The sequence below is a fragment of the Spea bombifrons genome, chromosome 3 (assembly GCF_027358695.1).
Source record: "Spea bombifrons isolate aSpeBom1 chromosome 3, aSpeBom1.2.pri, whole genome shotgun sequence".
NCBI lineage: Eukaryota > Metazoa > Chordata > Amphibia > Anura > Pelobatidae > Spea > Spea bombifrons.
The window spans coordinates 21,174,762-21,195,000 of record NC_071089.1 but is presented as its reverse complement, the minus strand read 5'-3'; the positions used below and the strand labels follow the sequence as shown (position 1 = coordinate 21,195,000).

The window sequence follows — 20,239 nt, the reverse complement described above, 5'->3', positions numbered from 1 at the left end:
TTAACACACCAAAATTGAACAAAAAAATATATAATTGCTAACAGCAATCCTATCATGCTCAGGCAGCCAGTACAAGCTGGAACCTGAGCATGATAGGAATATGATTACAGCCTCCCTATGTCATGCTATCCCCCTCACACAATTACACATCCATGCTATCACACACACACTCATTCACAAACATTCAGTTTAAACTACAGCATAACACCCATCACTCTCACACACTTACTAATTCATTCTCACAGAATGTTTTCCTACCTGTCACTTTTCCTCCTCTTCGTTCTTCCCTCCTTTGGGTCCTCTCCTTCCTTTGCAGTGGAGGCGGTGGGCGTGGCTTCAGTGCTGTGTGCCGGGATATGACAACAAATCCCGACGCACAGCATCAGTTTCAGCGCACATCGAAAGAGAGCAGGATCGGAGGTCTGCATTAACAGACCTCCAGCTCCCTTGATTTTTTTTAAAGACGGTTAGAGGGAGATCCTTGATCTCCTCAACCGAGCTTGCTCCTCTAGCGGCGGACATTACTGTCCCTCTCTGGAGGGGTGCCGTGCACACAACCAGTAGTGGACTGCCCCCCTTCGGTACGCTACTGGTTGTGCGCACAATTTTTGTTCGTGTGCGCTCCCTCTGAAAGCTATGTGCGCGCGCACAAGCGATCAGCTTAGAGAGAACACTGATTGTAAGCTCATTTGAGAAGGCCCCCCCCCTCTCACCGTTTGTTTCAGTAAGCCCAAATTATTATGCAATGGACTATTTGTTATGTTACCAATTGTACAAAGTGGTGGCATATGATGGCAATATACATCAATAAATATTAATTGTCAGGTTGGGTTTTTTTAAAGCATCAACCTTCCATTATCAAATCAAAACCAAAATAATACCTATTAATGGTTAAAAAAAATGTGCAAATGATTAATAAACTGTTAATATCACAAATTATGTAAAGGGACAATCCAGCCATCATATGCAGATGTGTTCGACGTGCGATTTACAGCAAGGGGGTCTAATGAGACCCACATGAACTGGTGCAGAACACCCCTTCGATTTAAACCGACAAGAAAGCTATCCTGCCACTGGTGCAACATTTTAGACTACAGAAGTAGGGAAGTAAGTTATTTTTTCTTTTGCAGGGTTGAAGAAAGCATTTGAAAGTAGTTTCATATGCATTTACTGTTCAGGGGGCTCACTGGGATAATGGAGTGACCCTTCAAGAAACATACATATGCAAATATATGGGAAGACACCTCATTAGTCTGGTCTTTACTTTAACTATATATTTTTATATACTTTAACTTATATTTAACTTTAAGTTATATTTAACTTATATTTTCAGTTATATTTTTCTGTATCTTAATATTTAGTTTTGAACCATTTCTACAAAGCACACTACAACAAATATTGCATTTAATAATTCTATAAAAAAGATTCTGGTACCGTGAAAGGCGACGGTTCCTCTTTAATTGTAAAGCATCTTGAGAAATGTATTCCTGGAATAAAACATTGACTTAACATCATATTATTTTCGTATCACTGAATTTATTAAGACATGCTCTTCAATGGGGTCACAACAGGATTTTGTAATCCGAGATGGTGCGAAAGATAACACAGAAACAGCAGTGTGAGTGTTTATGTGCCAATTTCTGTAGTGCAAATAAAGAGTAAACCAATAATGATCTACGGTGGATAACGTTACACAAGTAATGCATTTACACAGCCTGTACGGACAATTAATGGAGAACCTGTGCCTTGCAAGAACATATTCTTCTACCGGAGAGAAGAAATAGTTGACGTTGGCTATAAATGTTTTCTTTGTTGAGTAATCAGCAAGTTACGCGCAGAAAAATCAGCAGAATTTAAAGGGATACTCCAGCCATCCACCATCTAGATGCCCTGCTGGAGGTGCATTCGTCTGAATGCATCCCCCACCATTCATTGGCTGCTTAAGCTGTCAATCAGGGACAGGACATTTCACTAAAGTACATGCTCGACAGCGGCAGCACATTTCAGATCATGGAGAAGCAAGAACGCTTGTAATTTTTTTTCCCTTTGGAAGAATGCACATTAAAGTACTCACAGAAGGTTGGGGTTTTGCACAGATAATGTAATCTAAGTTATTCTATAGTAGGTTAATTAGAACCCCTCATTAAAAACATTGCAAAAAGATATATACAATGGTATATTTCAAGTAATGGTCATAAAAGGCAATTACTGAGATGAATGAGCAGTTTTGTAATGGAGTTCTCCAAGTTTCATAGATTTTTTTCATCTGATGTGGCTTTTGATGCTACTCTCATGAGACTTAAGCTATCATTTTTTTTTGTAATAGATGTGGGTCAGAATTGCCTTAGTTTAATGGTTGTGAATACACAACAAATCCTATAACATAGAGCCTGCCCTTTCTTGGACTTACTACCGGTAACTCTGAAAAGTATGTCAAGTTACAGGGAGATGTATGAAATGACATCACACTGCCATTCACTAAATGTGGCAGTAGAAAATCCATGATGTCAGCATGACACCTGATAGGAATCTCTCCACAAGTTCCTAAGTATTCAGATGTTAACAGGTACTTTAGTATGAGTGTGAATAATTAATATATAATTAAAAGATAAATTATTCTATGTCACCCTTGATTTACCAGTTTTTCCTTCGGTCTTCTACACCTCAGATCTCTTCATAGCAATTTAACAGCTATGTCACTTGGTACAAATTCCAATGAATTAGTAGTTGAATGTAAAGCATCCATATTCAACAGATAACAATGACATATTCAACAAGCAAAACAGTGTATAATAGCAAAATATGTTATGTATTGAAACCAAAATATAATTTCCCCAAATCCATTTGTAACAGTGTTTACAGGTTAAAATATGCAAAATAAGCGTAGAAGAAAGACAGCTTTTTGTGTGTATCCATGTTTGCAATCTTTGAAACAAAAATCACAAGGATTAGGGACAGGAGGGAAAGTGGAGGAAGATATTGTCTGAAAATATGCTTTGTTAGTATAAAAACCCTCAACACATGTGCCAGAATGAATCACTATGATCAACAACTGTTGGCAGATGGCAGAAAAAGGAAACCCTGGGAGCTTCCATTACTAGATAGAAAGGTAGTTGACTAATGCCCCATCGCCAGGATATCAAAACATACAAAACAAATATCCCAGTAGTATATGAGCCCCCTTCAGCTACATCATATATGCATAGATCAGGTAGGGAAGTTATCCAACACACCTGACAGCTTCTAAAGTATAGTTAGCATGATAAGTACAAATTTCAACAATATATATTTATTGCACAGCTTTCTTTCTTCTATAATGCTATCTGCTTGCATTCACAGACAAAACATTGTCAATGGCTACAAGACAAAGACATGCAAATACAATAGGACATCCTAAAGCTAATATTATTAAAGCACTCTAGGAGAGGGTGCACAGCAAGGTCTTGGGGCCCTAAATGGCATATACACCACGAGCAGCGGCTTAAATTACATGTAAACCGGGACACACAGCACCTATGATCACATTTGTTTGTTTAACATGAGTGTGATGTAACATTCAACTAAGTTTATGTCACAGTTCCATACTTCTGTGCCATCACAACCAAATCATAACTACATGAGCTATGTTTTTATTAGAAATTTTAAATGAAATAAAAAAAAATCTGAAATCATAAAATGTGTTCCACACTGACCAAATGATTCGAGAATAATAGCTAGTCAGGAGGTAGGGAAACACTTTCCTAAACTCCTCTTACAGTAATATAGACTTTAAACAGCTGGAAGAGTCTGCAGTTCACTAGAGGTGAAAAGCTACAAATAAGCTTTAAAGACAGTAAATGAACATGCACGATTTTAAAAAACTCACTTAAAACAACACGAGGCTGCCAACTATCTCCCAAAGTAAATTGCCTTAGGCGGACAGTCAGAGCTATGCTGAAGCCGTAAAGACACATTTTACATTGAGATGTCTGTCTTCTCCCACCCCCTCCGCCCCAAACCCAGTAAGGACAACTCTGTGAATGAAGAACTTGTCAGGAACTTGTAGAATTCAGCCTGTGCTAAATGAACCACACTTTCAAACCACGGATGCATTTTGTCAATTGTGCCCAAGGCCAATGAGACATAAAAGGAACTGACTTATTACAGGATGGCTTGTTTTTCAGAAGACCCTGCGGTATTGACTGACAGTGTGCAATTTACGCAAGGGGCGTGGCTAATGAGGTCACTGAACCATAAAGGAGCAGAGGTTTCTGATGATAACTACTTGTGTTTTGTCACTCAATCTCTTGATTGAGCGAACCAATAGGTAGCATCACACCACGTACGGACAACCTGACCTGCTTCTGCCGGGGTACAATTATTTCTGCGCTTCATTTACTCTCCAAAAAAAACTTTAGATTTACATCTTCTTTAAAAATCATTACACCGTTTGTCATTTGTAAATTCTTTGGTGCGTAGTTAAAAGGTGAACGTGCCAGTTCATTCTGACAGTGCTGAAATTGATATTTTATCACTACAAAGGGGCAATCTATATGCAAAAATACTAAACTCACTGTTTGATAAATGTGAAAGTGACTGGAATTCTCCCCCCGCACCCCCCCTTAAAAATTATAAAATTGCGTCATACAAAATTTGGAATGATGATCCATTTGCTCCACCAAAGATGGCAATTACAAAATTACCCCTAATTACACACACCGCTCCCCTTCACAACAACAGGGAGAGGAAGGGGAGCAGTAACAATAGACAGTACCTTCACTTCACATTCCTTTGGAGCATTTATATTAGAAGTATAACCTCTTTGCTGCCAAGTCAAATGAACACGTCAGCTACATACAATGATACATACTATCGTTCCATATGGCTTAACGCAACCTGGTAGCCAAGGTTCTGGAAATATTATAGCTGGCAACTTCGTCTAATAATATATTCATTTATGTTCAGATACATATTTACTATACCCCGTAAAAAATCTCAAACCCCTGCTTGTATTAATGACGGTGGTGTAAATAGCAAGGTAAAAATAAATGTCAAAATTCAAAACACTTTATTTATGAAAGTCTGTCACGTCTGCAAAAAAAAAAAAAAGGCAAAAAGGGCCAAAATGAATAATTTAGTTTCCCCTTTTCCTATAATGAAGTCCAGTTCTTATTCTAGTGCTTTGCATACATTTCACATTTTAGTTAATGAAGCAATGTAAGAACTGTGTAGGGATTGCATCATCATTAACAAAAAAGTCATTATAACTATATTATATATGAAATATATTATATTATTCACGCAACAAGTGATCTACTGAGCTCTTTACAATGATGGCAAGGTACTAAAACTCCTTTAATTTATAAACAAACTTTATAAAGAAACATGTCATTTGTGTCAGAAGGTTGTGAACCACACACACACTGACCGAGATTTTTTTTTTTTTTACCAATATGTCAATAAGTAGGACTAACAACAACACATCATTTATTTTTCATGCATGCACTCATGGTCATCTATTTGAGAAGATATTTTTTTGCATGATCACATACCATAACTGGATAAATAAAGGTTTATAGGTTACTATAAGCAATAGCCTTAACAATGGTTAAGTAGCAATAAGACAGAAGTTAAGATGGCTCTGTATACATACAATATGTGTTTATAATAGATACATTGTTGGTTTTGTTTTGTTTTGTTTTTAATGGTTTCAAAGGTTACACACATTTATTAAATGTTCCAAATTGTATAAGATAAGATTGGGGACATAATACATATAGTACAATTGCAGATATGCAGATTTAATTTAAAACACTACCTATAACATTCTCAGCTCCCTGATAAATGTTAAGATATCACACAGGCATTCTTTAAACCCTGTTATAGAATACCTTCACATGGTTTGTTGTTGAAGTATCTACGGAAACAGCCACATATTTTATTTCTTCTAAGTCTATCTTATTAGTTTAATTTCTATATCTTAAAAGTCTCGGTAGCCATTGTTTCAGCAGATCACATGGCTAAATATTGGATTGACTAACATCTCAATCATAAATCATTTGATAATTGCTCTTGACAACTGGCAGTCCTGTATTCACACCTACTCCCTTTCAACACACAATGTATATTTTGTAAAGGTGTATTGTACTAATGTCACCGATCTTAATAAATATTCATTATCAGACACAGCACAAGGCTGATGAACAGAGTGGATCAGTAATAACAAGCCAAAACATGTCGTATTAAAAAGAGTTGATGCAAAAAAACAAAACTCCAATTACACTGGGGTTTTCACATATGCCAAAGGTAAAGATTCACTGGGATAACTACTCGGGCTGGGTTTGCCATTGTGAAGCTCTGTGGCCGTTGTTGAACGATTAATACCATATTACCCCCGAGCATTTAAGGCAGCAATAATTTCGGTGAGGATGACTGTTACTTTATTTCTACAGCAGCCTTATATCTACTATTTGGCTGCCATGACTAGAGGCCAGTGTGAGAGCTTGTTGATGGAGACAATGCCCATTAAATGCACACCATTCTCATCCGACTATCTGGCCGCTTGTCAGAGTGTTTGATCAGTTTCCTCATAGAGGATCACGGATAAATTCATTATCATACATCCTTGTTTCCACAGCCAACCCAGACAGGTGATATATAATATGCCATTGGGTTACTCTGATGTATTTGTTTTTTGGTGCCATATTATCACTTGAATTTGTAAAGGGAGCTCAAATGTCACAAAAGGAGTTAAAGACAGTCTATATGAGTCAGAGTCTGGCTGGAATATGAAATGCACGTAAGAAATGCGGAAGGACGTCCGCTGGATAATGTTTCTGCTTTGGAACACAGACTAGGAACTATGACGTAGATTGAAGCGATAGTTTCAATGGGTCGCCTTGGTTGCACAAATAAAAGATACCTGTTTGTTATGAAATATGTCCTTAGTGGTTATTGATGCTTCTTACAGCGTAAAAAATCATTTAGGTGTGTATACAAATAATGCCAAAGGTTCCTTGGCATTAAATGCAATGGCAGACTAAGCAAGGAAGACCAAAATAGATGTGAAATACATACACAGTACGTACAAGCTCTGTTTCTGCATCCCTACACTTTTGATATATTTAATGTTTGCGACCTGGAGGTAACAAGCTCAATAAAGTTATAAAAAAAAAAAGCAGAGAAACAAGGGACTATTATAAAAAGACTGCAGATTCCAATTTGTATGTATATAACAAAGCAGGAATCATCATCATTACATTTTCAATCCTTGTGTGTCCATCAGAGATTCATTTTGAGGTGTATTTTTATTAGAAACCGCCAATACGTTGTGTTTTTATAATTAAAAAAATAGAAAGTGACGGCAGATATGAACCATTTGGCTAGTCTACCTACTTTTCCTGATGTAAAGGATCAGACCTAAATCAGTATTTGGTCTTGTCTTAGATTCAGGATAGCCGTGTGTGGTTTTCAGAAATATATGATTTAATGGGGTTAATTGAACTGACCGGCTTCAAAGATCTCCAAAATAACACATGGGGCTAGGATGACTACATGTCAAAATTTCCAAAATGCGCACTTCACAAATGTGGCCCTTTTAGCAGCGAAACAACTTGACAAACCCATGCCGGGGGTGTCACTGTACTCAGATGTTGCTGAACACATATTAGGGTGTTGTCTGACAGTGACATATACCAGGAGTGGTAAATTCATATACCATAAAATAACCACAAAGTTTGGTAGTAGAATTAGTACATGGAAAGAGTCAAAATACTAGATTTCAAACATATATTGTGCATAAACAGTATATATATATATATATATATATATATATATATATAGACATATATATAACAATATGCTATTTGCACTTATTGCCCTATAACTTACAATAGTAATGGTATCTAAAGAAAGCCCTTCATGTCCTAAAAAAACCAATATATAACTTGTGTGGGTTCAGTAAATGAGAAAGAAGAAAATTACAGCTAAACACGAGCACTGCAAAAGTGTTAAAACAGTCATTGTCATGAAGGGGATAAAACAAATAAACAAATAACAGCTTTGTCTTTAAGGGGTTAATGACTATTAAGTTTCAAGTATTGTGTGTAGTGGAGGGTGTATTTATGTAAATATACACAACTCTCACTTGGTCACTTAGAAATGTCCTTGTTTTTAAAAGAAAAGCACATTTTGTCCATTAAAATAACAGTAAATGGATCAGAAATCCAGCACAGAGGGTGTTAAAGATGTAAATGACTACTGATTTTTAATATAATATCTTCATAGGCGTACAGAGGCTTTTTATCACTCCCGTGTTCCAATGGCACATTGTGCTCCCTAATCCAAGTTTAATTTTAAAAGCTTAATTCATCATTAGAAAATAATTTTGCAATTATGTTACACAGCTACAAATATCCTTGTTTTCCATGAAAACAGCTAAACTTTTGAACACTAGTGTACATAAAAATTTACTTATGTAGGTACATACATATTTCTATATTTATATATATATATATACACACACACACACACAAAAATATCCTGACATTGAGCACATGTATATACATTTAGGAAATTTGAAAATAACAAAAACTAAATATTGCTAAAAGTTTTGGGGTTGAAATGAAAAAAAAAAAAAAATTACATAAAAAGACTGTTAAAAAAGACATTTAAAAATCAAATTTTTGAAGATGCATTTTGAACAATGGCATATACCAAACAGAAAAACAAAATTAGCGACAGTGAGACTTTGTCGAGAACAATAAGTGTCTTTCATGTCAAGGAATACATCACAAGTAGATTTCCACTGTTAAGAAATTGAGTTTTTCTTTGATGTGTATATAATTATTAGGGGTTTAGTAACATATCTTTAGGCAAAGCTGTTGAGCAGTAGGAAGGTAAAGATCAAAACTGACACTGTGACACAGTAAAGCGAAAATTGGTGAGGCTGAGCCAAAAAAATATTTGGCACAACAATACAGACAAGCTCAAAAACTGACCAACACAATTCAGAATATACACAAAAATAAATGCCATAGAGAAGGGTGTAGTTCAAAGGTCTGGTGTATCTACAGGTAAAAAAAAAAAACATCTACTGTCAGTCTGTGTGTATTAATTTATCTAACAAACGAATGACCTTTATATAAAAAGAAAAAAAATGTGTTTATGACCAAATCCTTTAAAAACAGCTGTCTCAGAGGCTATGTACAGACAATGAAATGAACTCGGTCTCACATTTCTTTAAAAGTCATTTTGTTCAGGAAGATGAAATGGTTAATCAGCAAATGTTCAAATTTAGGTACACGTCGGTTGCAATAATAACAGGTCACACAATTACCTATGCCAACAAATTTAAAAAGTCACCGGAACAAGATTAAGAAAGAGTTTTATTATAAACATGTATGTACATAAAAGCATTCAAACCCAAAACAGTGAAAATCATATTAAAAGTAATTCTAGGTACCTGCTCCAACGCAAAACCTTTCGAATCCTATCTGAAATGGCAGTATACATATGTGTTCCATCTGAGGGCTGCTAAAATAAGTGTCAAATAGCTCAATTCTTTCTTAACATCAGGTTAAACTGGGGGCACTTCAAGGCATACATGACGGTGTGGCCAGCACACTTGAGTATACTGCCTGCTTCAGTAGAAGGAGGTAGGGCAGCAGAAGCAGGCACACGTCTCATTGTCTAACTCTAAACAACAGGAACCCATTGACTTATTAGCATGTTGTAAATGCCCTTTAATTCATGTAAACAAGACTCATGTGCATTACACGACGGAATCAGAGCATAGCTGACTGTATGTAGTCATGCAAAGCATTACTCTGTGGATTTTATGCCCAAATGTTAGAAGAACCATATGATTTAAGAAGGGGCCTGCCAGGCAGCTAGCGTTTAGCTTTTCAGGCATGTCAGTCTAAACGGATAGATACTTAGGTGTAGGTGAATGAAACATCTGAAAACCACTATCACTATGGTATAGCTGCTTTAAGGAGCTTACAAAATCTCATCTCAAATCACCCTACATTATTCAACACACTGTTGACATGCTACGTCTAAAAATGATCATATGTAATGTTCAGTGTAACAGACTTTAGCTTTGGCAATAAAGCCAAATGCTGCAAGCAAAAGGAAGACTGCATTTAATAAGTTCTATTTCAGGCCGAATAAGGTGAGCTTCTTGTCCAAAAATATTCTGAACCTGTGGCTTTCCAGAGTGAGCCTTAGGCACTGACAGGGTTGGCATCTGGCCTAGGGGGTGCCTAAGCTTGTACTCTGGAGACCGTGGAAGGAAAGCGAAAGTCACAAATGTCTAAGACTGAGCTGCTTAAGTCCTGCCTTTTGTCACATTTAGTACACTTAAGCGCTATTTTTATTTATTTAGAAAGCACACAAATCCTCCATCCATATAATTACTAGTCTGCTCTCACAAAACCCAGGAACACAAACCCAATTAATGATGAAGCATGCGTGTCCTGAACAAACCGTGTATATGTAACGCAAAATAAAACAGAGAACAAAGACCTCTCCTTAAGCTCCTGCTTTGAGAAATCTTTGAAGAGAAATTTTGGCCAGTTTCCTGAGGCGGGTTACAGGGAGAAATAAAGGAAGCTTAAGAACTCCGTTCTATAGACTTTGCCCCAAGTGAGCAGTTAAAATATATTTTAATGAAGTTTGGGAAGAGATTTTATGAAAGTGGTCGAGTACAAGACGCCACGCAGGTATCAGGAGGTCCCTCGCGCTCTTTGCAAAAGACACAAAGGCATTGTTTGGGATGGAGCATTCATTTCTGGTAAGAAAAATTACATTGATTATCAAAGATGACAACTCAACTGGTCATTCGAAAGCAGTGAAGAACTCAAAGACAGAAAACGTAACTAAAAAATATGGACAAACAAAACTTTAAAAAAAATGAAATCACTAAACAACCTTACACTGTTTTTAGCTGTGTAAGACTGATTAAATGTCTGTACAAAATAACCCAAAAGCTTCCCTTCAGGGTGACATTGAATGAACCCAAGGATACCTACCCTACACAGGACATTGGTGCCGATTTCCTGCATATACTTTTAGCAGCATTATTACAGATAGGGCCGGCCCTGCCATGGAGCAGAGTGGGGCAATTGCCCCAGGCGGCACTTTTAAAGTTGTCAGCACTTTTATCAAGTTGTCAGTACCCGCTCTGCGCCCCTCTCTCCTCTGCGAGCCCTCTGGCTCGATCTCGTTGCCGGCTTGTAATGCTGAGCGGTGGAATATGACGTCATTTCCGGCGCTCAGCAGTGAAGCAGCGCGCACCATGGCAGAGCAGGGAGACTCTTGCCTCAGGACTGCTGGAAGGTAAGTGAAGTACAAAGGGGGGGGGGAGTCGATAATCAGAAGGTAGGGAGAGGAAGGGTAGAGGAAAATGATCCACATAACCCTGAGCGACAACCCAGCCGAGTTGACCTGGTACCTCTGTATATTGTTCCTCTATCGCAATATGGAGGCTTTAGTTGAAGTTGATGCCATTTGTTGGGTCCACAAAGAAAAATATGTATTGTTACAAATGTTTTGGAAACCTCTTCTTTGGATGGAAACTAAATATAGTATAATAGACAAAATAACCATTGCAAACCACAGCACATAATGAAAAGAACATATCAAGTGATACAACCAAGCTTCACAGTACATAGCAGGAAAAAAATCTCTGCACCTTTTTAAACTGATGATGTTATTCAGAAGACCATATGGATTAAGCAAATGGATTGAGCAAAAGACAATAAAAGCCACATAATAGGAACACTAGTGGGTTAAGGTGGTGAGTGACACTGATTTTGGCACTCATGGAGTTAATGTATACAGCTATATAAATTCCTAATGCTTTAGAAAAAAATAGATACATTAAATGATATATTTTACTCTCTTTGGAGTAGTTTGCCAAATACTGCACCCCATTCTATATAAAAAAAATAGTCCCCTGTAGCACTCCCTACTGGCCATCGCAGGAACTGCAACTTGCATACCCAGGTTAAAGTAGGTCTGCCTACATTTTACAGTTTAATCCATTAAATAAACAGTAACATTAAAGATTAAAACAAGCAGGATGTGTCCGTTAACAGCCTACATTATGTGTGGTATATAGTTTTACTTCTTGTTCTCAAGATTACTATTATTATTATTATTGTCTGATTATTATTATTATGCTTATGATTAAGTTGGTGGTTGGTTCCGGTGGCGTTTCCATGGGTAGGTTGTGGAGAAGGAGGACACTTCAGGGCAGAAAACTGTTTCGACCCTGCTGGCTCTGATCTTCCGTAATGTTTAACCCACATATTGCCAAAACAACTACACTGATAAACACAAACAAAAAACCACAAGACACAAGTAGTTTTAACAAACAGACTTCTTTATGCAAAATGCAGTGATGGCAAAGGTGCTTGTGTTGGGTTTTTTTTAGCTTAGGAACTTCTACAGCACGTCTCCATCTAAATATATTGCAGGCTGACATTATTTAATGGAGTATAGCAATAAAACTCCACTTTTTATTAATATACGTGGTGCAAGCAGGAATAAAATGAACCCTTGTTAACCTATTATTCACTATGAAAAGAGGAAAAAAAGAAAAAAATGTTTCATTAGAGATTAACAAATAGTCCAAATGAACGCTGTTCCTATGTTCATGCTTGTAAGGGTGATTTTTTTTTTCTGATTAAATAACTAATATTAACATCACCGGCACTTTATTACAAGCACTGACATTTGTAATGCAATTTCACACTAACCAGAATGATAGCACTTCACAGCACGCCTTTGAACTAGGTAGAATTTATCTGCTTTTTCTTGTTACAACAAGAATCCCTTATGGGTGAAAACTATTGATTTGAAGGTTAAATAAATTCATCTCACGGGGTCCATGTGTAATTTGATGGAAGTTGGCCTTGGGAATCTTTCTGACAATTTCTACATATTCTCTTCGCTGGAGTTTTTTGTTATCAAGAAATACCGTCAACTCATGGGAATTTTTTTTCTAAACTGCGGGATCATTATTAATTATAGGATTTCTTAATAGGTGATGCCATGTCAGTTTCTAGTGGCACGTTCAAGTGATGTTTAAATTAGCAATCTACGGTCAATTGAATGGAACAAATTTACTATGTAGCACTCAGGGTTATAACCAGTGATCAGTGCTTTTTCCCCCTGAGCTGAAAGCCAGTTTTTAAGAACTAGGCTATTAGTCCTGAAAATGTACATATTTTACTAGATTCATCGTATGCTTAGAGTGAAATTTAAATATAAATCTCTGCTCAGAATTCCACATAACACCTTGCACCCTACATGAGTGAAGCTCAAAAATAAATCACAGTATTGCGAAACACATATGGCTAAAATCATTGATGGATGCCACTTAAAGGCTAAATTACAGTATATATATATATATATATATATATATATATATATATATATATTACTATATACGTTTTATATGCAGGCTAATGTAGACACGATTAGGAAGGTGAGAAGGAAAACATTGGAATGAATTAGAAGTTTATGCCATTCCCAGGCTGGACTCTATTAGGCAGCAAGGTTGAACTTGATGGACGTGTGTCTTTTTTCAACCTTAATTACTGTGCTACTATGTTAGATGATAAAAGCACAATGTTTTCAAATTACAGCCGCGTTACAGACTTATTGTACTGCACATAATGTGGAATTAGCATAGCTTGAATGGGAGATCCGTAAACCATTCTATCCTCAAACCGAGGGTCTTTTGAAATTTAGTTCTGTAAATATATGGGTTGTCCAGTAAATTATTGGCAGCTTTGCTATATCACCTGGCATTCCCATAGCAACACTTAAAAACCAGCAAAAGTGCCTAATGATTGAGTAATTAAAAAAAAAAACAAGTGCCTAAAGCAAGAGGCTGCTGGCAATGTACATCCCGGCCAAATGTCCCGGTAATACGGCGATAACACATTTATCACGCAGAATAGTCAAACAGGACTGTACAGAAGAACTAACGCAGAGGATCCAGCCAAGTCCACAAAATGGAAATAATCACCCTATGGCCAAGTGTTAAAACAGTTAATGCCTTACAAGCTGAATATGAAATACATGGACTTTATTCAGAAACGTATCTCTGGTTAATTTACATACCGGCGGAGGGAGAACTGATTAGATATGCTAGTTCTGACACATTTTCCCACATGGTTTGGCATCCTTCAAAAATAAAGTATAAAACATGGGCATTGTTGCTATTGCTTTTGTACCAATTGCATTTCTTATGGTTAATTATAACCATAAGAGCTTTTCATGCTTTTCCATGAAACAATTGTAGAACTGACCATCAATGAGACTGAAGGATTCTTTATATGTTTGTTACTATAATTAAATTAATGTTACTATGGATAATAACTGGGATTTTGCTGTTGCCCACCACACTGTTTTAGATGCTAGCAGTACGGAGAGACGGCTTCTAGTCAAAATACATTTCCCATAGGGGCGTTATAAAGTGAAAAGTCCGGCCAGTTTCATCCGTGAGACTTTTTGGAGCCGATACGGAGAGCAGCAGCCATGCGGTTGTTGAGGAGCGGCTTTGCAAGTTTCTGCTTCCTCAGTGTTTCTAACATGGGGTTCTGTGGCTAATTGGGAGGGTCTCGAAAAAGTAAAGTTACCCTGGTTTCCGCACCCCACTAGGGATGGCCCTGGGCAGGAGAACCATAAAATCAGCCATTACCAGCCTATATTTTAAGAGATCTCCAATGTCCCACAACGAGCAGACTTTGCTGTAGATTTGCAACAACAAGTATTTATATATAGCGATTTTCTCCCGGTGGGACTCAAAGCACTTTAGCTACATCCTATACACTAAAATGGGTATATTTGTCATTGAATATATTTTTCTTCCCCATGGCACCAAAAATACTTGATTATAAATAAATTAGTAGGGGGCATAGGATTAATAAATTGGTTTGCAATGAAGGGTAAAGAGTAGGTAAAAGTGTGGGGACTTCCACTAGGTGCTTCCCTTTATCTGCAGCCCCTTGAATAAATCGAGTTTAAGTAATCCGGTCCTGCTTCGTTTTGGCCACTATATATATTTTGACAGGCAAAAAGTTGTCTATGGCAATAATTGGCGGAAGATCAATACAGTCTGTATTTTACCGGGGGATCTCAAATGAATTTCCGTAGACCATTCCATTGGTTCCTACTGCAATATCACCGCTTTCAAACTTTGCACCTGAGCCACATGGTACACGCAATGTCTCCCGAGAGCCCCAAGAAGAAGAAAGAAAATCCAAAATGAACAAGAATTGAAAAAGTACCAAACCACAGAAAAAAACTGCAGCTTAAGGTGCTGTTAAGATAAAACGGAACAGCTGAACAGTGTTAAAAGTCTTAAGTCACACCCAAAAATATCACAGTAACAATTTCCTTAATGAAATCCCCATGTCACGGTCGCGGACCTCAGATTTCTGGTGTAGTACCTTTAAAATAGTGCATTAAATGTAACAGTTTTTGGTTTAACTTTTTAACCTTAATTTTATCCAATGTGTAAATGGTTGGTGTAAAGTTATTATGACTAGTCAAAGATCCCTAGGTAGTATCTAAAGCTTATTTATCCTCATCCTTTTTTTCCTTAGTTGCTAGCAAATAACCCCCTGCATCCACAACACTGCAACAGTACAGAGAAAAATATTGATTTAAGAAAAAGAGCAAGAAAAAAAAAGAAGCTTTTTAAACAGTATTAATTCTTACCAACTCCAGAGCTTATTGATTCTGCATCTATTTCCGTAGCCTTTTTCTTTGCCACTTTAGCCAGTGCCAATTCACCCTTATCTAGTGCAAGGTAATGGATGTCCTTTGGAAATAAAGCAAAATAAAAGATTAATCTAAAATGAATCTCGGAGACACAACAAAGAAGAATTTCAAAGAAAAGAAATCTTTTATTGTCCAGATCACAGAACACAGACAGGACCGATGAACCCACTGTTACATTTTAATTTTCTCAATCTTCATTCTTTCCCTATGCAAATGTATGATCTTAAGCACACCTTATCTCAAGCAAAGCAATCAAACACATTTGCTCCACTGAAAAAAGCCGACATTGTACTTGCAAGCTGATTCTGCAATTTTACCCCGGCGTTGGCCATTATTAATTTATTTTTTTAAATTTTCGACAAAGAAACATAATACGGCATTTCAGTATATATATATATCCCCAAAGGTCTTGTTTCAGGTCGATGAAATTTCAATGGTAGAATAAAGAGTTTGCTGCGGTAACAATGAATGAGCAGGTTAAACCACACTTCTGATTAACAAACTTGCAGGGCCACATGTAAGTAGCATTATTCACTGCAGAAAGGCAGACACAAGGATAATGATGATGGAAACTAGGTGTGCAAGCCTTTCCAGTCATCATTAACATATCTGTGGTTAATATACTCTTATGGAAGTCAAATGATCGTTACGTCCCACTGCCGCTGCTAAGAATGTGTGATCTGGGACGTACAAATATATATTTTTAAAATAAAATCTACAATAACCCCCCCAAAGAAAAAACTTATGAGACACAGCATTTCCCATCTGTCCCATTTCATGTGCTGAAAGGTTTAAGGGTTTTTCTGGTACAACTGTGATGTTTTATAGGGATATTTGCTGGGTCCACCCTTTGCCTTCCAAACAGCACCAATTCTTCTAGGTACGCTCGCACACAGTTTTGCAAGTAACTCGGCAGGTAGGTTGTTCCACTAACCACGGTTCTTCTGTGGATTTGGGTAGCTTCTGTTGCTTTTTCCCCCCTTTTCCTGAAGTCATGCTGCAGAATACATTTGGGGACAATCAGATGCTACAGCCAAATATTTCAAATTTTGACTCATCTGTCCAGAACACCTGATGCCATTTTCTGCACCCCAGTTCCTGTGTTTTCGTTAATAGTTGAGTCGCTTGGCATTGTTTCCAGGTCGGAGATATGGAAGCTTTTTGTTTGCAAGTCTTCCATGAAGACAACGTCTGACCAGACTTCTCGGGGCAGTAGAAGGGTGTAATACCAGGGTCCCGCTGTTTTTTTTTGCCAATGTTGCGCTGGTGGCACTGTTGGACATCTTCCGATTGTGATGGGAAATAAGTATTATGAGTCGTCATCTGCTGCACTAAGCTTCCCTGGCCGACCACTGCCTCTATTCTCCTCAACATTGTTTGTTTCTTTGTGCTGCTTCTAAAGAGCTTGGAAAGAACATCTGGAATCCCCTGTCTGCCTTGCAATTTCTGTCTGCCTTGCAATTTCTGTCTGGGCAAGACCTTGCGCATGCAGTATAACCACCGTGTGTCTCGTTGCTGTGCTCAGTTCATGGTGCATGACTTTAATCTGTCCTCACCAACCTTTCCTTTCCTTTGGTAATGAGTTTGAATTTCATTCATCCTGCACAGCTGTTTCTCTTTCAGTTAATGTTTGTGTTTCAATCATTCAATATGACCAAAACTATGTGGACATCCCTAATATATGTATATGTAATAATAATGTTCCAATGACATAGGTGCCTAATTGGTGTAAGTGGTAAATAAAGGTAGAAAGAGTTATACAATTATTAAAATGAACATGATTAAAAAAAATCGGAACATGAGCCAGAAGAAACCATGTGGTTCTTGATGGAAATGACAAAGCAAACTCTGAAGAGCAGAGAAACAAGAAGAGCAGTTCTGAGGGCAGGGCAGCGAATGCCACGAGTGTCACAGCGATGAGCCACAGCGAAGCTGAGAATTTGTGAATGAGAAGGAAGCCAAGAGGTTATTCAGGGGGAAAGAAGACATTAAATCACAGTTAAGATATCACAACCAGTCTACTTTAACAGATGTCACATCAATACAATGCACTATGCAAGAAAACAATTATTTTCATGCAGGACTTCTGGATTTTCCATAACTACTCCAATGAAAATCATAGAATCAACTAGTGATCAGCTGGGTTGTGTTTCTGTCCTTGGTGTCTATATAACTGTATGTGCCTTCCTTCCATGGACACAGATCTGGCAATACAAATTCACCATTGGGTGTCCAAGAGAAGCGGTGCAGCGAAACATGGGCCGGAAAAAGCATGCAGCCTGAACAAATGATTGGTCCAATTAACCCAGGGCCCTTTATTATCACAGGTGAAGCCTTATTCATGCCACCTGTCAGTCTTCTCCAACCAGACACTGATGATCAGGGAGAAAGGGAAGGCAAGAAACGAGACAATAAAGGCCAGATGACAAACTGTCAAATTCATGTTGTGGGAGAAAAGGTTAACAAAACCACTTAGAGTAAGAAAATAAATAAATAATTTAAATAAAAGGGTGGCGCAGCAACAATAAAGGAGAGAACTTTTTTCCCAGGATATTCAGGATGCCCATGAGACTGAATGTTGCATAGATATCCTTTGCTTCTTAAGTATAATGTGTATAGATGATTAAGATCAAAGTTAAAGTAATAGGCTGTAACCTACAATTTGATCAAATTATGATCACCAAAGGGTGACATTTTGGTTGGGTTTTGTTGTGTAGCAAATATTTTCTGAACAGCTCTATAGCCAGCTAGGACTACTGCACTAGATCGTCTCATAAAAAGGATTCCTTTAACAAGAGGGACAGGCAAGGTAATATTTATCTATATTATATTTATATACACACACACACACACACACACATACAAACACATTTATACAGTTTACATATATAGCAATGGGTACACCTGGTTTTTATCATCATCTAAGTCCCAACAAGGGACAAGACTTTATCCAGAGAACTTGCATAGTAGACACACAATTTTTAAATAAAAAGATACTTAGCGAGTGAAGAACACTAGATCCCCACCAGCACCAAAGCACCAGAACATCTGTCGTACCCGGAAGTGTACAATACTGGGGCTGTACACATGGAAAACATGGCATCCAAAGTAAATAAACACCAATTAGTGTCATTTGGGCGAACATGTATCCCTAATGCACTCGTACACAAACAAAACCTCAGACAACACCAGAAACAATATATCTGAATCTATTATGGTGGAGGGTTTATGGCTGCTTTGCTGTCTCAGGGCCTGGACAGGTTGCCATCACCGTGAGGACAATGAATTCCCAGGTTTTTGAAGATATCATATGGGATAATGTCAGGGTGTTTATTCGCCAGCTGAAGATCAGTAGAAGCTGTGTAATGCAGCAGGACAATGACCCTAAACATGACAGTAAATCAACTATAGAATGGTTTCCTAAAGAAAATCCAAGGGTTCACTAACTTTTTCCACCAGCACTGTGAATGTTTAATGGATGCGTTGAATAAAGACATGAAAGATTATCATTGTTTGTGTGTTATTAACTTGAGGACATTGTGTATACTTGTGAATTAAATGTAGATCAAATCTCCTCATATGAACAATTAACGGAGAAAACCAGATTATTCCGAAGGGTTCATGTAACTTTTTTTGCCGCTTGATATGTATGCCTGTCATACGAAACAATAACCTGATGAGAAAAACCTGCACGGGTAACCACAAAGCTATCCTGAATCTAAGACAAGGTCTGGGTCGCTGCCTCAGGAAAATGGGCAGACTGAATCAGTCTTGTAATCTTTATTGAAGACAGAAACATAGGAAAAACAGAATTTGATGGCAGATAAGAATCATTGGTCCATAAATCGGTCCGTGGTCTCGTCTTTTAGATTATGACCATGCAATGCATGAGTTTCCTTGCTGCATTACCTTTTAATCTACAATTATCACCATGATTTTCACATCCAAAGAGGATAATAAACAGAAAGATGCCAGATTTGCAGTCACAATGCATAATAAATATATAGTCAATTATAGTTCTCTTGCAACCATCCCCCCCCCCCGCCAAACGTTCCTTTGGACCACTATTCTACATCTAGATCTAACTGAATCTATAAATATAATCCAAACCTATATCAACGGCCACTCTTTGAATAGAACGAGATAATCATATCTTTGGAGGCAGATGCATTTATCAGTGCTCTCCATTTTCTGCTAATTAAATGGTATAATATGCAGTACTTAGGTAATTAGAGCTCTATAAAAGACGCATCAAAAAGGGTTCACAAAACGTTTGTTTCGTGTAATTAGAGAGTGATTTCAAAACCAGTAAAGTAGGGGTTTCATGGTGCAATTTCACTTATAATTTAAACAGAGAGATCAAACCAGCAGGTTAAGTGACTTTATAGGATAAACACTATTAGCATTTACTGTTTAAGGCTTCATTGAAGACACAAGAATGACTTCATTATGCAAAACA

At 37.4% G+C, this 20,239-nt stretch overlaps 1 protein-coding gene across 1 annotated transcript in view; it reads right to left on the bottom strand.

The window, feature by feature from the left end:
- The window catches only part of WDPCP (WD repeat containing planar cell polarity effector), a 90,605-nt gene that overhangs the window by 17,096 nt on the left and 53,270 nt on the right, over window positions 1–20,239 (bottom strand). Inside the window, exon 14 of the mRNA XM_053460244.1 lies at window positions 15,718–15,820. Coding sequence (XP_053316219.1) covers window positions 15,718–15,820 — 103 coding nt within the window. The remainder of the gene's footprint in view (window positions 1–15,717; window positions 15,821–20,239) is intronic.